A 17,831-nucleotide genomic window follows, 5' to 3' on the forward strand; every position below is an offset into this window, starting at 1 on the left:
AGGATCAAGTAAGTATGGGTGAACTCACAGCGGGTAGGGATGTGTGGCATGGGGAGCCCCCCCGCCGCCAACTCCTATGTCTCTGAGGCTCGAGTGAGGTGACTTGCCGGTCTTCCCATTGCCCTCAAACTCCTCCCACCAGCCTGAAAATTGAGGCTGGGCAGGAAATGGCCCTTAAGTAGTCATTAATTGCCCACTTAAGGGCCTCATTTGGGGCAAGGGCAGGCAGAGCTAGGCCTTGTCCGTCCCTGGTAAAACTGCATATAGGTCAGGGCAGTGGGAAGGCCACTGGGGAATTTTACGGCCCCCGCCACCCCCCCACCCCCACAAGCCCACTGGTAGGGGACTGTAAAATTCTGCCCACCATTTACTGTTAAAGGCCTATTTGTCCTTCATAACATCCCCACCTCAGCTCATCTACCTCTGAAACCTTTATGTTTGTCACATCCAAATTTGATGTTTTAAAGTTCTCTGGTTGGATTCTCATCCCCTACCCAACTCATCCCACAAAATCCCACTCCCCTTAATCTCTATTCTCACTGACATACATTGAGTCCAGTGTTTCAAATTGAACATTCTAATCCTCCTGTTTAAATCCCTCCATTGCCTCATGCCTTGCTATCTATAAGTCTCCTCAAGCATTACTTGCCACCATCCCCAGCCCCACTTCACCATGCCCCCAAACTCTTCCATTCTGTCAATTCATATTTCTTGTACCTCTTTCTTCCTTCGCCCCATCATTGTTGACCATATCCGCAATGGCCTGAAAAACTCTGGAATTCCCTCCATAAACCCTCTCCATTTAGCTCTTCTTTTAAGAGCATCCTTAAAGTCCAACTCTGTGGCCACATTTTAGCCAACATTCCTAATATCTCCTTTGGCTTGGTCTCCATTTTTTGATTATGCCTCTGTGAGATGCCTGAGGATGTTTTTCCAGATCAAAGGTTAGGTCAGCTCCAATTCTAGGCTCCTTATCTGTTGGCACATCAGAATTTTTTAAGCAAAAGCTGCCAAAACTCTCTATTCAAGTATTGCAGGACTTTTTTTTCAATATATGACAAAATTCTGATGTGGTTTAAATTGTTACACTGGGAGTCTGTGATGAGGACACCCTACACTTCAATGAAGCCCTGTCTCCTGTTTGTTTAGCAATAAGGAGTTGAAGATGTTTTTCAGGAATCACAAGTCTTTTTTACTCAGCACTTAGTGATAGTTCTGAAAGTTCCTGTTTCCAAAATGATGTGGAACTACATGATGAAAAACTGTAGCTTAACTATACTTGTCACAATAATCCACAGGAGCAGGGTCTATTCGAGGTCTTCATCACAATGGTTGCTTCTTAAATTCTTTCCATTATAACTTGAAATTGCAGGTCAGTTGCTATATCATGATCCATGTTAATTGCCTTGGATTAAAAAAGCATTGATAGTCAGGTTAGATATTCCTTCCTTTCAATGTGTGGTGCAATAACGTATCCTGTATAACATTCTGAATGGTTGGGCAATAAATGCAGCCTTGTCCGGGTCACCCTTATTACTAGCATAAGTTAAAAATAGGTGCTGCAGTACAGTGAACATAGAGCTAACATTTTCAGTGAACGTGGAGTAACATTCTCAGAGAACGGAATTTTATTTGCTGGGGTGCATAATATTTCACCAATACCAGGTCAGAAAATTTACTTAAAAATTTCAGTTAAAAGCAGTTAAAAGTTGCTGGAGAGGATAGTTTAATGGATTCTGAGAGATTGTGTTACTGTCATCATCTCCTCCCCCACCCCACCACCCCCTGCAGTCCAGCAACCTCTTGGCTAACCCATTGGATTAATTAATCTGTGGTTTGCATAAAAATCATAAGAATAATAATGCAGTATCTTTCGTCTATTTTGGCTCCAATGCAAAAGTCCGAACGACAACACATCCATTCTTACATTTTACACGCACATACTCAACCAAAACGTTAAGTAATTGCTTTATACTACATTGTGGGACAGACCAATATAACTGAAGCAGTCAGGAGTCATGCAGCATTTCCCACTTATGAACTGATTTCTCATCATTACACAATAGGCAGTAAATTCCAATAAAGCTCGTACTGAAAAAAATCTGTACATGGGATGAAATTATATTTGTGTTGATTCATTGTAACAACATTTTAGAACCTACCCTGCAATAGTACTTTCTGGCTTCCACCTGATCTTGCTGTGTCCCTAAACCCAACTGTAGACATCTGGCGTAGTAGAAAGAAGCCATGGCGATACCCTTCGCTATGTAAGATGGCAGACAATCAGTTTCTTTTGCTATTCGTGGGATATTGTCATATTGAGCAACCCTGGTTTAAATTTGAGACAAATGAGTTTGGAAAAATGGTTATGGTACAATAAATAAACAATGTATCAATAATCTAATCAAATGGAAATCTCACATAAATCCTGTAAACTCACAGACTGAAGATTGTGCTAATTATAAAGCAACAGTTAAACAATTCCAGTCATTCAGCCTTACATTGCTGGATTAATACAAAATCTGAATATATTGCCACATGTCACAAGCCACATAAATATCTTGAAATATCCAAGTTCTAAATAAGCAAAAGCAAATAACAGATTATACTGTAATTGAAATCACTGAACCATGAATGGTTACAGCCATTCAGACTGTCATGTCTGTGCCAGCTTTTTGAAAGAGCAACTCAGCTAGTCTTGCTCCCCTGCCTTTTCCCCTACAGAGTTTGCTGGAGCTAAGCTGTTGCCATGGATCTGCATGACAAACATTTACTTCCAAACCAAGCTGTGCTACAAGGTGGCTTGGGGACATCTGAGATCACACCACTGGGGCCTGCTAGACTTTATCACCACCAGATGGACCATCCTCAACAGTGTCCTCATCACTTGTAGCTATCACAGCGCTGTGACAGTAACCACCTCCTGGTGTGTAACAAGGTCAAGCTGCTGCCAAGGAAACTGTACCACTCCAAGAAGAAAAGTCAGCCTCAGATCAACGTTTACCATACTATTGACCCAGAAAGGACCGAAGAGTTCCTTAATGTCCTCGAGCAGGCTCTTTTGTGCAACACCCAAGGCCAGAGAGCAGTGTGAAAGTGAGATCATCTGCATTTCACCATTATTAACTCTGCAATCACTGTGTACAAGAAAAGTGATCAGAGGAATATTGACTGATTTGATGCTTGTTGGACTGAAGTGCAGTCAGTTACTGCAACCAAGTGGAGAGCTGTAATGAACTCAAGCAAGTCCCCAGTAAACAAAACCTAGATGATCTCAGAGCTGCCAGAATCAAGTCTCACCAGTCTGGTAGAGCACTGCACCAATCAATATTAATTGAAACTCTGCAACAGCATTCAATCTGCTGCTGAATGCAGGGATGCTAGAAGGATGTAAGAAGAAATTAAGAAAGCAAATCAGCTCTTGAAGACAAGACAGGGGTGATCACCACTGAACCTAGTAAGCAGATGGAAAGGTGGGTGGAGCATTACCTCGAACTCTATGCAATGCAGAATGTTGTCACTTGAGCGTCATTCCAGACTTTCCTGTCATGGAGAAGGTGGACAGCAAGCCCACTATAGTACAGCTCGATAAGGGATTGATCATCTCATCAGTGGTAATGTCCCAGGAAACAATGGCATTCGACCTAAGATCATCAAAAGTCAAAAACCAGTGCTGCAGCAGCATCTCCAAGAATTTTTGTGTTTCTGCTGGAAGGAAAGATCTGTGCCTCAAGACATGCGTAATGCAACAGCCTGCAATGGTACTCCCGGGCCTGCAAGGTGTTTGGACTGACAATCAGCATCAGGAAGACCAAAGTTATGGGCTGAGATGTGCAGACTCCACCTTCCATGACACTCACACTCTGGAACTTGTCGACAGCTTTGCATACCTTGGATCAACAATCGCTAACATCCTGTTCCTTGATGCTGAAATCAACACCAGGATTGCCAAAGCTGCAGCTGTCATATCAAAGTTGAGAAAGTGTGTGGAGCAACAGCAAACTAACTACAAATACAAAGCTCTGCATGCACCAAGCTTGTATTCTCAGCACCCTCCTTTACAGTACGAAGCATGGACAATGAATGCCAGCCAAGAAAAGCAACTGAACAGCTTCCACTTTGCTGCCTGAGATAAATAATCAGGATCTCCTGGCAAGCCAGAAATATACCAATGTGCAAGGAGCCCCAGCACGTTTGTCCTCTTGAGTTGGCGGCGATTCCGTTGGTTGGGTCATGTGAGCCAAATGCATGATGGCCGCATTCCCAAAGGTGGTGAGCTTGCTATTGGCACGAGAGCGCGCCTGCGTTACAAGGATTTTGTCAAGTGAGACCTCAAGTTGACCAGGATCAGAATCAATGCATGGGAAGTCCTTGCTGCTGACTGAAGTCCGTGGAGACAAGCAGTCAGGAGATGTGTGGAAAAAGCAGAGGGTAAAAGAAATGGCCAGATGGCGGAAGAAAGAGCCCGGTGGAAAAAAAAAATCAGTCGACCTCGGGCCAACGCTATTCATCTGTGCCAACTGCGAAAGGGACTGCCACTCACAAGTTGGCCTCTACAGCTACAACAGAAGATGTTCAATCCAGAAGTGACACACACCTCGGCATAGCCCATCGTCCCCTGAGACGATTGGATGCCTGGAGACATCTGACGTAGTAGAAAGCAGACATGGTGATTCCCTTTGCTATGGAAGATGGCAGAAAATGTTTATGATAATATCCCACAGTTAGTAAAATATTGATCAACCCTGATTTAAATTTGAGCCAAATGAATTTGGAAAAATGGTTATGGTACAATAAATAAACAATATACCAATACTCTAAATGAAAATCTCAAGTAATTGGTGATAACCAGATAAATCCTGTAAACCCACAGATTGAAGATTGTGCTAATTATAAAGTGACAATTAAACAATTCCAGTCATTCATCCTTACATCACTGGATTAATACAAAATCTGAATATACTGCCACATATCACAAGCCATATAAATATCTTGAAATATCCAAATTCTAAGTAAGCAAAAGCAAATAACAGATTATAGTGTAACTGAAATCATTGAATTGAGAATGGTAACAGCCGTTCAGCCAGTCATGTCTGTGTCGGCTCTCTGAAAGAGCAACTCAGGTGGTCCAGCTTCCCCAGACTTTTCCCCTAGTCCTTCAAAGCTTATTTTCTTTCAGGTAATTATCCAATTCCCTTGAATCTGCCTCCACCACACTATTGGTAGTGCATTCCAGATCCTAACTACCCGATTTTTCTTCATATTGCCTTGTTTTTTTTTGCCAATCATCTTAAATCTGTATCCTCAGATTCTTCCGCTATTGGGTTCTCCCTAACTACTTTGTCCAGACCCCTGATGAATTTGAAAACCTCAATCAAATCTCAACCTTCTCTATACCAAGGAGAACAGCCCCAGATTCTCCAAACTATCAAGTATACTGCACTCTCTTTATTTCCTCCTTGACATGTGGTGCCCAGAATTGGTCATAATACTCCAGTTGAGACCGAAGAGTGTCACAGAAGTCTACAGCACAGAAAAAGGCCCTTCGGCCAATCGAGTCTGTGCTGGTCAAACAAGTATTAACTATTCTAATCCCATTTTCCAGCACTAGGCCCATAGCCTTGTATGCCATGGTATCGTAAGTGCACATCCAAATACTTCTTAAATGTTATGAGGGTATCTGCCTCTACCACACTTTGAGGCAGTGAGTTCCAGATTCCCACCACCCTCTGGGTGACAAAATTCTTCCTCACATCCCCTCTAAACCTCCTGCCCCTTACCTTAAATCTATGCCCCCTGGTTATTGATCACTCCACCCAAAGGGAAAAGTTCCTTCCTGTCTACCCTATCTATGCCCCTCATAATGTTATACACCTCAATCATGTCCCCCCTCAATCTCCTCTGCTCCAGGGAAAATAACCCCAGTCTATCCAATCTTTCCTCATAACTAAAACTCTCCAGCCCAGCCAACATCCTGGTAAATCTCCTCTGCACTCTCTCTAGTGCAATCACATCCTTCCTATAATGTGGATTCCAGAACTGCATGCAATACTCTAACTGTGGCCTAACCAGTGTTTTATACAGTTCCAGCATAACCTCCCTGCTCTTATATTCTATGTCTCGGCTAATAAAGGCAAGTATGCCATATGCCTTCTTAACCACCTTATCTACTTGTCCCGCTACCTTAAGGGACCAGTGGACATGCACACCAAGGTCCCCCTGATCCGCGGTACTTCCCAGGGTCCTACCATTCATCGTGTATTCCTGTGCCTTGTTTGTCCTGCCCAAGTGCATCACCTCACACTTATCCAGATTAAATTCCATTTGTCACTGATCAGCCCATCTGACCAGCCCGTCTGTATCCTCCTGTAATCTAAGGCTTTCCTCCTCACTATTTACCACCCCACCAATTTTCGTGTCATCCGCGAACTTATTGATCAGCCTTCCTACATTGAAGTCTAAATTGTTTATACCACAAACAGGAACACTGATCCCTGTCGAACCCCACTGGACACAGGCATCCAGTCACAAAAACACCCCTCGACCATCACCCTCTGCTTCCTGCCACTCAGCCAATTCTGGATCCAATTTGCCAAATTGCCTTGGATCCCATGGGCTCTTACCTTTGTTATCAGTCTCCCATGCGGGACCTTATCAAAAGCCATGCTGAAGTCTAAGTAGACTACTTCAAATGCATTGTCCTCATCTACACATATGGTCACCTCTTTGAAAAATCCAATCAAATTGGTCAGACATGACCTCCCCTTAACAAAACCATGCTGACTGTCCTTGATTAATCCCTGCCTCTCCAAGTGTAGATTAATTCTGTCCCTCAGAATTGCTTCCAATACTTTCCCCACCACTGAGGTTAGACTGAATGGCCTGTAGTTCCTTCTTGAATAACATTACCACATTGGCTGTCCTCCAGTCCTCTGGCACCTCTCCTGTGGCCAGAGAGGTATTGAAAATTATTGCCAGCGCCCCTGCTATCTCCTCCCTTGCCTCACTCAACAGCCTGGGATACATATCATCCGGGCCTGGAGATTTATCTACTTTTAAGCCTGCCAGACCACTTCGAACCTTCTCCCTTTCTAGGCTAATTCATTTAATTATATCACAGTCCTTCTGCCTGATTTCCATACCCACATCGTCCTCTCACTTGTGAACACCGAATACAAAGTACTCATTTAGAACCCTACCTACGTCTTCCGGCTCCACGCACAAATTACCACTATGGTCCTTAATGGGCCCTACTCTTTACCTTGTTATCCTCTTACTCTTAATGTACTTGTAAAATAACTTTGGATTTTCCTTTATTTTACCTGCCAATGTTTTTTCATGTCCCCGTTTTGCTCTCCTAATTTCCTTTTTAAGTTCCCCCCTACACATTCTATACTCCTGTAGGGCTTCCGCTGTTTTGAGCCCTTGGTATCTGCCATAACCCTCCCTTTTTCTCTTTATTCAATCCTGTGTATCCCTCGATGTCCAGGGTTCCCTGGATTTGTAGGTCCCACCCTTTATCTTTACTGGAATATGTTGGCCCTGTACTCTCCCTATTTCCTTTTTGAATGAGTCCCGCTGCTCTGATGCAGATTTACCTAAAAATAGCTGCTCCCAATCCACTCTGGCTAAATCATATCTGATCTTATTAAAATCGGCCTTCCCCCAATTTAGAACTCTGATTTCTGGCCCATCCTTGTCCTTGTCTTATAAATGTTCATCATTACTTTCGTGCTTTTGTACTCTATGCTTTAATTTCTAAAGCCCAGGACTCTATATGCCTTATTAGCTGCTTTCTCAACCAGCTTTGCCATCTTCAATGATTTGCGAACATAGATCTCTATGTCCCTCTGCTCCCGCACTCCCTGTGGAATTGCATCCTTTATATTGTCTTTCCTTATTCTTCCTACTAAAATGTATCATGTAACACTTCTCTGCCATGTGTTACAGACAGGAGTGATTTTATTTAAACAGCCCTGATTTCTCCTCTCATCACCCATCTGTAAACGGAAAGGTGTATTGATTTTGATTTTAAAAGCAGTGGCGTATTTCTCAACCCCTCAGTTTTGGTATGATCCAATTTTTATTTATAGCCCCACAGCAAACTTGAGATGGGGTAAACTCAGAGGGCTAGTTTATTTGCACACATTAAAAACATGGGGTTGGGGGGGGGGGGTGTCACTACCTAACCCCTGTGCATTCATACAATAAAAGAGGGATAGAAAAGTAAAGCTTTACAGGACAAAGACCATAGAGCAAATAATTATTGTTTCACGTGAGTCCAGAGTTCAGAATCACAGTCCAATGGAATAATCCTTCACAGAGGTCCGCAGGTTGAAAACTGATGCTGGATAATTCACTTTTCCGGAAGGGATGACTGCCACGATGAGAGAGGCACAGAGAGATGAATTAGTTTTGTAGGCAATGGTATAGGAGTTCAGAAGACCCAGTTGAACAGTGTAGATGGTGGGGGTGGGGGGGGTGGGGCAGGCATTCAGACCTGCACAGAGCCCTTTTTTTGAGCTGCTGCCTTGTAGTTGGAAAAATGACAGCCTGCTCTGCAGTCCAGCAAGACAGTATGACTGGTTCTCTCAGCTCGGGGGGTTCATGTCACATGACTCCCACCTCTCCACTTTGGCTTTGACAAAGGGTGGTATATTCCTTTGTCTGGTCTCCTGAGATTGTTAATGTTCCAACCATTAAGAATTTGAAAGGAGGTTGTCCTAGCAGACAAGAACACTCCAGTGGCAAAGTCTGGTTTATGAAATGTAGATGGCATTTATATCATTGTGCCATCTTCTCTGATACTACCAGAAAGTTCATTTTGTTCAGGGTTACAGGCAAACATAGTTTCAATCTTTTTAAACTCTTTGTCCAGTTTTTAAAATTTTAGAAATTAGCCAGGAGGATATCTATATATTTTATAAAAATATAGAGTATGAGGTCTTAGCTCCATTACACATGTGTCTGCCCATTTCACCAGCTTGTCCATGTCCTTCTGATGTCTTTCACTATACCCCCCACAGTTCACAATATTTCCAAGCTTTTTGTCAGTCTTTGATTCCAATTTACCTGGGTCAGATCCGCTGTCATCCCATTGAAATTGGCCCCTTGCCAATTAAGTATTATCATTTTGGATTAGGGTGACTGCGTACCTGGGTCCTTCCGTGCAGGATGACTGCGTATGCAAGATCATTTGTGGAGACTGACTGCGTACCCGGATCTGTTCATGCAGGGTGGCTGCGTATCCGGGTCTGTCTGTGCAGAGTGACTGTGTACTTAGGTCTGTTTGTGCTGGGTAGCTGCGTATCCATGTCCGTCCATGCAGGGTGACTGCATACCCAGGTCCGTCCGTGCAGGCTGACTGCGTATCCGGGTCCATCTGTGCAGCGTGACTTCGTATTTGGGTCCGTCTGTGCAGAGTGGCTGCGTACCCGGGTCTGTTCGTGCAGGATGGCAGTGTATCTGGGTTAGTCTGTGCAGAGTGACTGTGTACCCTGGTCTGTCCATGCAGGGTGACTGTGTACCCTGGTCTATCTGTGCAGAGTGACTGTGTACCCTGGTCTGTCCATGCAGGGTGACTGTGTACCCTGGTCTATCTGTGCAGAGTGATTGTGTACCCAGATCCGTCCGTGCAGGGTGATTGCGTATCCGGGTCCATCTGTGCAGCGTGACTGCGTATCCCGGTCCATCTGTGCAGCGTGACTGCGTATCCGGGTCCATCTGTGCAGCGTGACTGCATATCCGGGTCCATCTGTGCAGCGTGACTTCGTATTTGGGTCCGTCTGTGCAGAGTGGCTGCGTACCCGGGTCTGTTCGTGCAGGGTGGCAGTGTATCCGGGTTAGTCTGTGCAGAGTGACTGTGTACCCTGGTCTGTCCATGCAGAGTGATTGTGTATCCCGGTCTATCTGTGCAGAGTGACTGTGTACCCCGGTCTGTCCATGCAGGGTGACTGTGTACCCTGGTCTATCTGTGCAGAGTGATTGTGTACCCAGATCCGTCCGTGCAGGGTGACTGTGTACCCGGGTCCGTCCATGCAGGGTGACTGCGTACCGTATGTGCAGGGTGTCTGACTACCCGAATTTGCTTGTACAATGTGATGGCGTACTTGGATCCATCTATGCATCATGCTTTTGATTGTGCTACGTTAAACTCACTAGTTACTTCTTAGTCAGTTCCTTGGGATCAAAGATATCGGTGCGATTTAAATGCACTTGGAACCCTTTTTTAAAATAACTGGATCGAACTAAAGTAGGAGAATCAGGAAATACATTAAGCAGCCTGCTAAAGGAAATGCACCGGGTGAATTAAACTCCCATGAGACCAATTTTGTCAGAGGCTCAACAGCAGGTATGTTCTCTCACTTTTGGTCATGACATGTATATGTTTGTATATTATATAGGGTACGAGCAGACTGAGCTGATGACGTGGACAAACAAAGATTGTATAGCTCTGCCAAAATAAAGAAAATAAAAATGAATTATACAAAGGGAACGTGATTCAAACAACATTGCAGGTTAATGGATTTTATGTTAACTATTGTTGCATAATGTCATTCTCCACATTTATAAATTAAATTGTCCATTTCACCTTCAATACTTGGAGCTGCTTTGGCCAGAAAACTGGAATTGCTGCTGGATCATTGGTCTTTCTGTCCAGGAGGCAGTTTGGTATTCTCTGGGCACTATTATATTTCTGTATGGTTATGTTGACAAAAAAATAGTTTGATCATTCTTATTACCTTTGAGCAAGTTCAACAGTGCTATGGTATAGTTTACGACTGTAGAAGTAAGCAACTAGGTGACCTTGAGCATAAACATTGCCTCTGCTTGATGCTCCCTTCAGGCAAACCCAAGCTGAGTGTGCGTCCTTACGAATACCCTGTCCAGTGAGGTACAGTAAGCCCAATGCACCCTGAGACTCTAGACTTCCATTGCCACAGGCTTCAGAATGCCAAAAGAATGCCTAGAAAAAGGGAAGCACATAAGAATGGTACCATTGTTAGGACAAAATACTACCGCATGAGGCTGTAACAGAATTAAAATTTGTGGGCAGCCACGGCAACCCTCAGCTTTGAAAACTGTAGCCGTCACATGCACATACTTGCCATTCAGGTTTAGATGTTGCAGTTCTGATTATACTTTTTAAATAATTCAACTGTAAATGTTTTCTACTTAATGTATTACTCGGATTTATTATTTAATTTTCTTTTTTTAAAGCATTTTGTAATTTTCATTCTTTTTTAAAAGCAATACAGCCATTGGGCAGGGATTTTCTGCTGCAGTGAAATCCCCCATGTAATGGTTGGAGGGGAAAGTATCCTCCTCATTACTGTGTTCTTAACCATGAATAATTTTCTGGGATATTGTCAGTGGCTAGGGTGGGAAGAGATAATGAGAATGGGAGGAAGCTCATGTAGAGTATGAACACTGGCATAGGCTCATTGGATCAAATGGTCAGTTTCTGTGCTGTAGATCCTATGTAATAATATGTGCCACACATGTCAGAAAATCATGGGCAGCCTGACCAGAGTATTTCATTCTTGGAAATCAGAGCAGAAAGTTGTGCACCAGAAATATATGCAACGTAACCATTCATATTTTTGTATGTGTGCAATCAATATTAAATGTATTTTTGATTTAAAGATAAATGTAAAAATATTTATAGCATTTTATAACTGTGTTTTTTTGTGTGCCTAGGGAAGGTTTCAGTTATGTTGGTGATTATTGAGCAGTGTCACGAGGCAGGATGTTTGGAGCATAGTATTTATATGGGAAATTGTATTCAAAGGAGATTGTGCCAGGTTGAAGTTTATTATTCCAGTGTGAAATTTATTGTGTGGCTAATGGAAGGAAAGGTTGGAGAATTTGGATTGAGTGGTGGGGTGATTTTAAACATTAAAGGAGGTAGCAGAAGGAAAAAAAATAGGGCCACAGAGAGGTTGCTGGTGATAGAGTAGTAAAGTGCGTAGTTTGGCCTGAGTATCAGAGAGCAGCAAAAGATTAGGGGAGAGGAGGAAAGTTACTCATTGCAAATAGTTTGGTAAGTATGAAGATAGTTTGGTAAGTGTGGGATTGACACAGTTCTTGGCAGCAAAGAGCAAGAGTCCAGAAGGCTGTGTTGCCTGCTGGTGCCAGGGTTTGGGACTTTGCTCAGGGCTGAAGAGGAACTTACAGTGGGAGGGGGAGGATCCAGTTTTCGTGGTTCATGTAGGTGCCAACATAGGCAGGTCAAGGAAGGAGGTTCTGCATAGTCAGTATGAGCAGCTAGGCACCAAATTAAGAAGCAGAACTTCTAAGGCAATAATCTCTGGATTATTACCTGAGCCACGTGCAAATTGGCATACAGCAAATAGAATTAGAGAAATGAATGCTTGGCTCTAAGACTAGTGTGGGAGAAGTGGGTTCTGTTTGTGGAACACTAGCACAACTATTGGGGAAAGTTGGGGCTGGACCGTTGGGATGGTCTACATCTGAACCGTGCTGGGCTAGAGTTCCAGTGAGGCACATAACTAGGGAAGTAGAGCGGGCATTAAACTGAATAGTGCGGGCAAGGGATCAAATCTGTGGAAGATGTGGTAAACCAAGGAGTAGAGACAAGGCAAGAGAGACAGGTATTCATATGGGAAATGATAAACAGAATGTGGCAGGAAGGAATAGAGAGTACAAATCTAAGAGTAAGTCAGCAGTCAAGGCTAGACGTTACAAAAATAATAAAAGGATAAAACTAAAGGCTCTATCTGAATGTATGTAGCATTTGAAACAAAACAGATGAACTGAAGTGCAAATAGAAATACCTAAGTACGATCTGATAGCCATTACAGAGACATGTCTGCAGGATGACATAGCTTGGATATTGAAGGCTAGGTGACATTTAGGAAGGATAGAAAGCAAGGAAAAGGTGGAGGGGTGGCTCTAATTAGTGATGGTATGAGCACATTAGAAATGAATAACCTAAGTTCAGGAAACCAGGATGTCAAAGCAGTGTGAGTAGAGATGAGAAATGATCAAGGCAAGATGTCACTTGTGGGAGTGGTGTACAAGCCCCTTAATTGTAACCACATGGCAGGACAGAGTATAAAGGAAGAAATAATTGGAGCTTGTCAGAAAGGTACGGTGATAGTCATGGGGAATTTAAATCTACATATAGACTAGAAAAACTAGATGGGCAAAGTTAGCCTAGATGAGAAGTGCATAGAATGTTTTCGGGATAGTTTCTTAGAACAGCATGTTCTGGAGCCAACCAGAGAGCAGGCTATACTAGACCTGGTATTGTGCAATGAGATAGGATTAATTGATGACCTCATAGTGAAGTCAACCCTAGGTAGCAGTGATCAAAATACAATTGAATTTTACATTCAGTTTGAGGGACAGAAGAGTGGGTCTAAGACTAATATTTTAAACTTAAATAAGGGCAATTATGAGGGCATGAAAACAGAGCTAGTGAAAGTGAACAGGCAATTTAGGTTAAGGGATAGTTCGATAGTGTTGCAGTGGTGGACATTTAAGGGGATGTTTCAGAATGCACAGAATAGATATGTTCCAACAAGAAAGAAAAATTTCCAAGGGGAGGACCTACCATCCATGGTTAACTAAAAAAGTTAAAGATAGCATCAATCTTAAAGAAAAGATGGGTGGCAGGTCAGAAGTTTGGCAGTATATTAAAAATAGCAAAGAATGACCAAAAGATTGATAAGAAAGGAAAAAAATAAGAGTACAGGAGAAAGCTAGCTAGAAATATAAAAACAGATAGTACGAGTTTCTACAGATACTTAAAATAAGAAACGTGTCAACAAAATGACCGTTGGTCCAATAGAAAGTGAGTTCTGGGGAATTAATAAGGGAAGATGAGGAGATAGTAGATGAATTGAACAGGTATTTTGCATCAGTCTTCACTATAGAGGATCTAAGTAACATCCCAGAAATAGCTGTAAATCAGGAAATGGAAGGGAGGGAGAAACTCAAGAAAATTACAATCACCAGGAAAATGGTACTGAGCAAATTGTTGGAACTGTGGACTGACAAGTACCCGGGTCCTGATGGACTTCATCCTAGGATCTTAAAAGAAGTGGCTAGTGAGATAGTTGATGCATTGGTATTAATTTTGCAAAATTCCTTACATTTGGGGTAGGTTCCATTAGATTGGAAAATAGCGAAGGTAACTCCTTCATTCAAAAAGGGGAGACAGAAAGCAGGAAACTACAGGCCAGTTAGCTTACCATCTATCTTATGGAAAATGTTAGAAACTATTATTAAAGATGCTATGAAGATGAAATGGGAGGGTTGTCTTATGAGGAAAGGTTGGACAGCTAAGCTTGCATCCGCTGGAATTTAGAAGAATAAGACGTAACTTGATTGAAACATATAAGATCCTGTTAGGGGGAAAATATAAGGGTACAGTAGAAATATATGTTGACAAGATAAAAGGTATAGGGATGCAGTAAGAATCTATTAAAGGTCTCTGGGATTACCTAAAATATCTAAGCATGCGAAGCCTGCAATTAACAGTTAAATGTCAGGCTGAATAGAGAGAGATTTGAACCTTGCACACCCTTAGAGCTTGTGATTACCAGCAAGGCCATACTGGACAAAGAAAAATGAAACTATGATAGATTGGGTGTTTTGGGAGTCAGACTGGAGCCTTAGGTTGGAAAAACAACCAAGATTGGGTTTGTTTGTAGTAAATAAGGGAGGAACAGATGGTCATTGTGGAGATAGGGGAAAGGTCGCCAGGGAGAAAGTAGGGTCAGATGATGCATGTACCTTTGCACCAGAGACTTGTCTGCTTAATGTAAACCTACATGTTGACAAGATGGGAATCTGGAGGATGTTCTTGTATGTGACCAATAATGTATAAATGTGGTGAACACTTGTAGTTTAGCAGAGTACTGTCTCAAGCTGTATTGAGATAATGCCCTCCTTGCAATTGCTCGAATAAACGATCGTAACCTGTACCTGAATCTCCTGTGGTCCGTCCATCAAAGATACCACATCAATTTGGCGTAGTCAGCAGGATACTTGGATCGGATTCTTTGGACGGCTCTGCAAAGTGGGTGAGTATATTTATTTACCACCCGTAGTTAGTGCAGTAAGCCTACCCCAGAACAGTCCGGTCAAGTATCAAAAGAATCAGAAGGAGAACTCAGGACATGAGGCGCCAGGGGGGTAATAGGCGTAGGAGCCGTGTAGGCGGGCTAGAGGTGCTGAAGCCGCACAGGGAGGCCAGACTATTACCAGAGAGGGGATCCCAATAGGAGGACAGAGCCGTGCAGGTAGGCTACGGGTTGAGGGATAACCTAATCTTAGCCGAAAGGGCGCAGGGAGGCCGGATCCAAGTAAGAGGAGGGCGGAGCTGTGCTGGCAGGCTACGGTTTGAGAGATAACCTTAGCCAAAGCCGCGCAGGGAGGCCAGAACCCAGTGAAACCGCACATACCTCAGATAACTAAGTTGTTAGGACTGTGCAAATGTACCGCGCAGAGATAGACGGGAATAAAAACGGAATGCCGTCAGGGAAACATAATAATGCTATGGAACTCGACTGGGGAACCGCGGACTCCATTACGAGGTACATAAGGGAACATCAGCCAAGACTCAGCAGGAGGGGTGGGACCCACAGGGAACGCCTGGAGAACAAAAACAGTGGTGGATAGGGCAGAAAAAGGATAAGGAAAAGAAAGGGATGATGGTTATTATTATCTCGTACCTGCAGTTGTGCAGACGGATTAATACTAAGTTCCAGTCGATTAAAGAGAGAGAGAGACAAAGTCAGATTCAGGACAGATCAGAGCAGTGGCGGCAGCTTGTAGTAATACTGATCAAGAGGAGGAGAGCTCCAAAGGAGAAACCTATGATGGAGTTGGGACAAAACCGGCCTCATACGAACTAGCCACCCCACTGTGCGTGTTGAATCCCATGGCCCCTATGGCAGTAACTGTTAGGAAAAGTAAAGTCAGGAAAGTCGAATTAAAAAATCGAAGGGAGAAAGGCGGCTGAGGAATAGGGGGAGGATGAGGAGGTTGAGAGGGTTACAGAGAAAGTTAGGCATGTACTATTCAGTCCGGGGGAGAAGCAGGTTTTGCTTAAAGAACTGCCGAGACTCAAGCCTCGGCATAATAACCCAGATTTCTGGACCAAATTGTGGGAAATGCAAGATTTCCATGCAATGCACCCCCTTGATACCCATATACTGGTGAAGGCTAAATGCCCAGGGGATATCTGGGGAAGATTACCTGCAGTTTACAGCCCTGCACAGGGAGTTTGAGAGGACAGTCAAGGAAGCCTTGGGGGAGGGAGAAACGAATTGGGGGTATATAATGTCCCTTGTGGGATGACGAGATTTTCCTGAAAATGTGGAAAGATGATTGGGACCCGAAAGGTCCGCTACTGAATTTTCTGTAACTTAAAAAATGAATTGATCCAAGTTACTTGTGCTGAAGAGAGAGAGCGAGAGAGAGAAAAGGGGGGTACCCCTAGGGGCGTTAATAAGCACGGACAAGCAGTAGCAGGGGAAATGTGAGCTTTCGTCAGTTTGATTGTCCCTATAGGTGGAGCCTTCAAGATCCCTTTATTTCCCCCACTGCTATTCGAAGTTTTGTTTAGAATATGAGAATTTTAAGTCGTTAAGTTAAGGATATAGGAATATAAATACATACCTCTAAATATATGTTTGTTTGTGTGCAAGGAAGCATTCGTATGTGAGCTTTAATGTGTTTTCTTCCATAAATTGTCATTTGTGTGTGCAGTTCAGCATTTTAGGGTTGAAAGCCCCATGTTAGATTAAAGGAAAAGTATACTAAAACACTCCAAAGTTTTGAGTATAAGGTTTGAGTTGAGATTTCTGGCAAAAAGGGTCGCAATTTGGAGGTATCATGAAGCTAGATAGGGTTAGATGAACCAACCTTTGTACCACCCCCCCTTTGCAGACTAGCACCACCAGCTTCCAAGCTGACTGGGATTGATACATACGAGTTGCATTAACTCATACGAGTTAGTATTCTAAAATTCTGAGGGGAAAAATTACCTGAAGTTCAGGGGATTCTAGGAAAACCAAAAGGTATAAGCACACGGTCTAGGTGGTTCCAATGGATAAAAGGGGTTTCTTTTGAAGAGATGAATTAAATATGAAAGGAAATCTGCATCCCAACAGCACTGTTATTTGAAGTTGGGACAATCTTGAGATGTAAAGTGCAGTGTAGTTTAGAAGATTACTTTTGAATCACTAGGGTGCTATCTAAGATAATGAATGTGTCAATAAACATACGGGAATTATAACTTGGATACAAATCAGTACACATAAGAAAGAGGTTGTTTTAATTTTGATAGTGTAAGTTACATTTCTTACAAAGTTTAAAATTTGAGGTATGGTTCCTGATAATTTCTTAAAAGGGAATTTTCATTTTAAAAGGTTTGACAACAATTGGCACTAATTCAAATACTGCAAGCTTTTGTATTTGTAAAGTCTGTTCCCAAAATATGAAGCTAAGCTCAAGACCTTGACAAAGTTTGGCAGAAATCCAATATTTGGCCAAGTTAATGAATCTGGGATAATTCTAAAAGAAACAGGTCAGACACAATTTAGTGGGTTACTTTTAAGACAATAAAATGTTGTTTGAGAAGAAGATAAGGAAGCAAAACATGTCAATGCCTGATTTCTGTTTTTAAAACTGTTATGAGAATATTTTATTTATTTTAAAGTCTCTCCAGGCAACCTGAACAAGATAAGATGGTAGCTGTTGCATGTGCAAAATGGTATGAGGCAAGTAGGAGAAAGAGTTAGGGAAAGAGGACACAATATACAAACTTTTTTAAGTGAAGTGAATTTGATAATCTG

General features: G+C 42.7%; 1 protein-coding gene across 1 annotated transcript in view; it reads right to left on the minus strand.

Annotated features, from left to right (window-relative positions):
- Nucleotides 1-945: 945 nt before the first annotated feature.
- Nucleotides 946-17,831, minus strand: part of lrp2bp (LRP2 binding protein) — a 54,633-nt gene continuing 37,747 nt past the window's right edge. Inside the window, exons 6-8 of the mRNA XM_078557424.1 lie at nt 10,743-10,966; nt 2,163-2,328; nt 946-975 (exon numbers count right to left, since the gene is read on the minus strand). Coding sequence (XP_078413550.1) covers nt 946-975; nt 2,163-2,328; nt 10,743-10,966 — 420 coding nt within the window. The remainder of the gene's footprint in view (nt 976-2,162; nt 2,329-10,742; nt 10,967-17,831) is intronic.

Source organism: Cetorhinus maximus, chromosome 2, assembly GCF_964194155.1.
Source record: "Cetorhinus maximus chromosome 2, sCetMax3.hap1.1, whole genome shotgun sequence".
In the NCBI taxonomy this organism is placed as follows: Eukaryota; Metazoa; Chordata; class Chondrichthyes; order Lamniformes; family Cetorhinidae; genus Cetorhinus; species Cetorhinus maximus.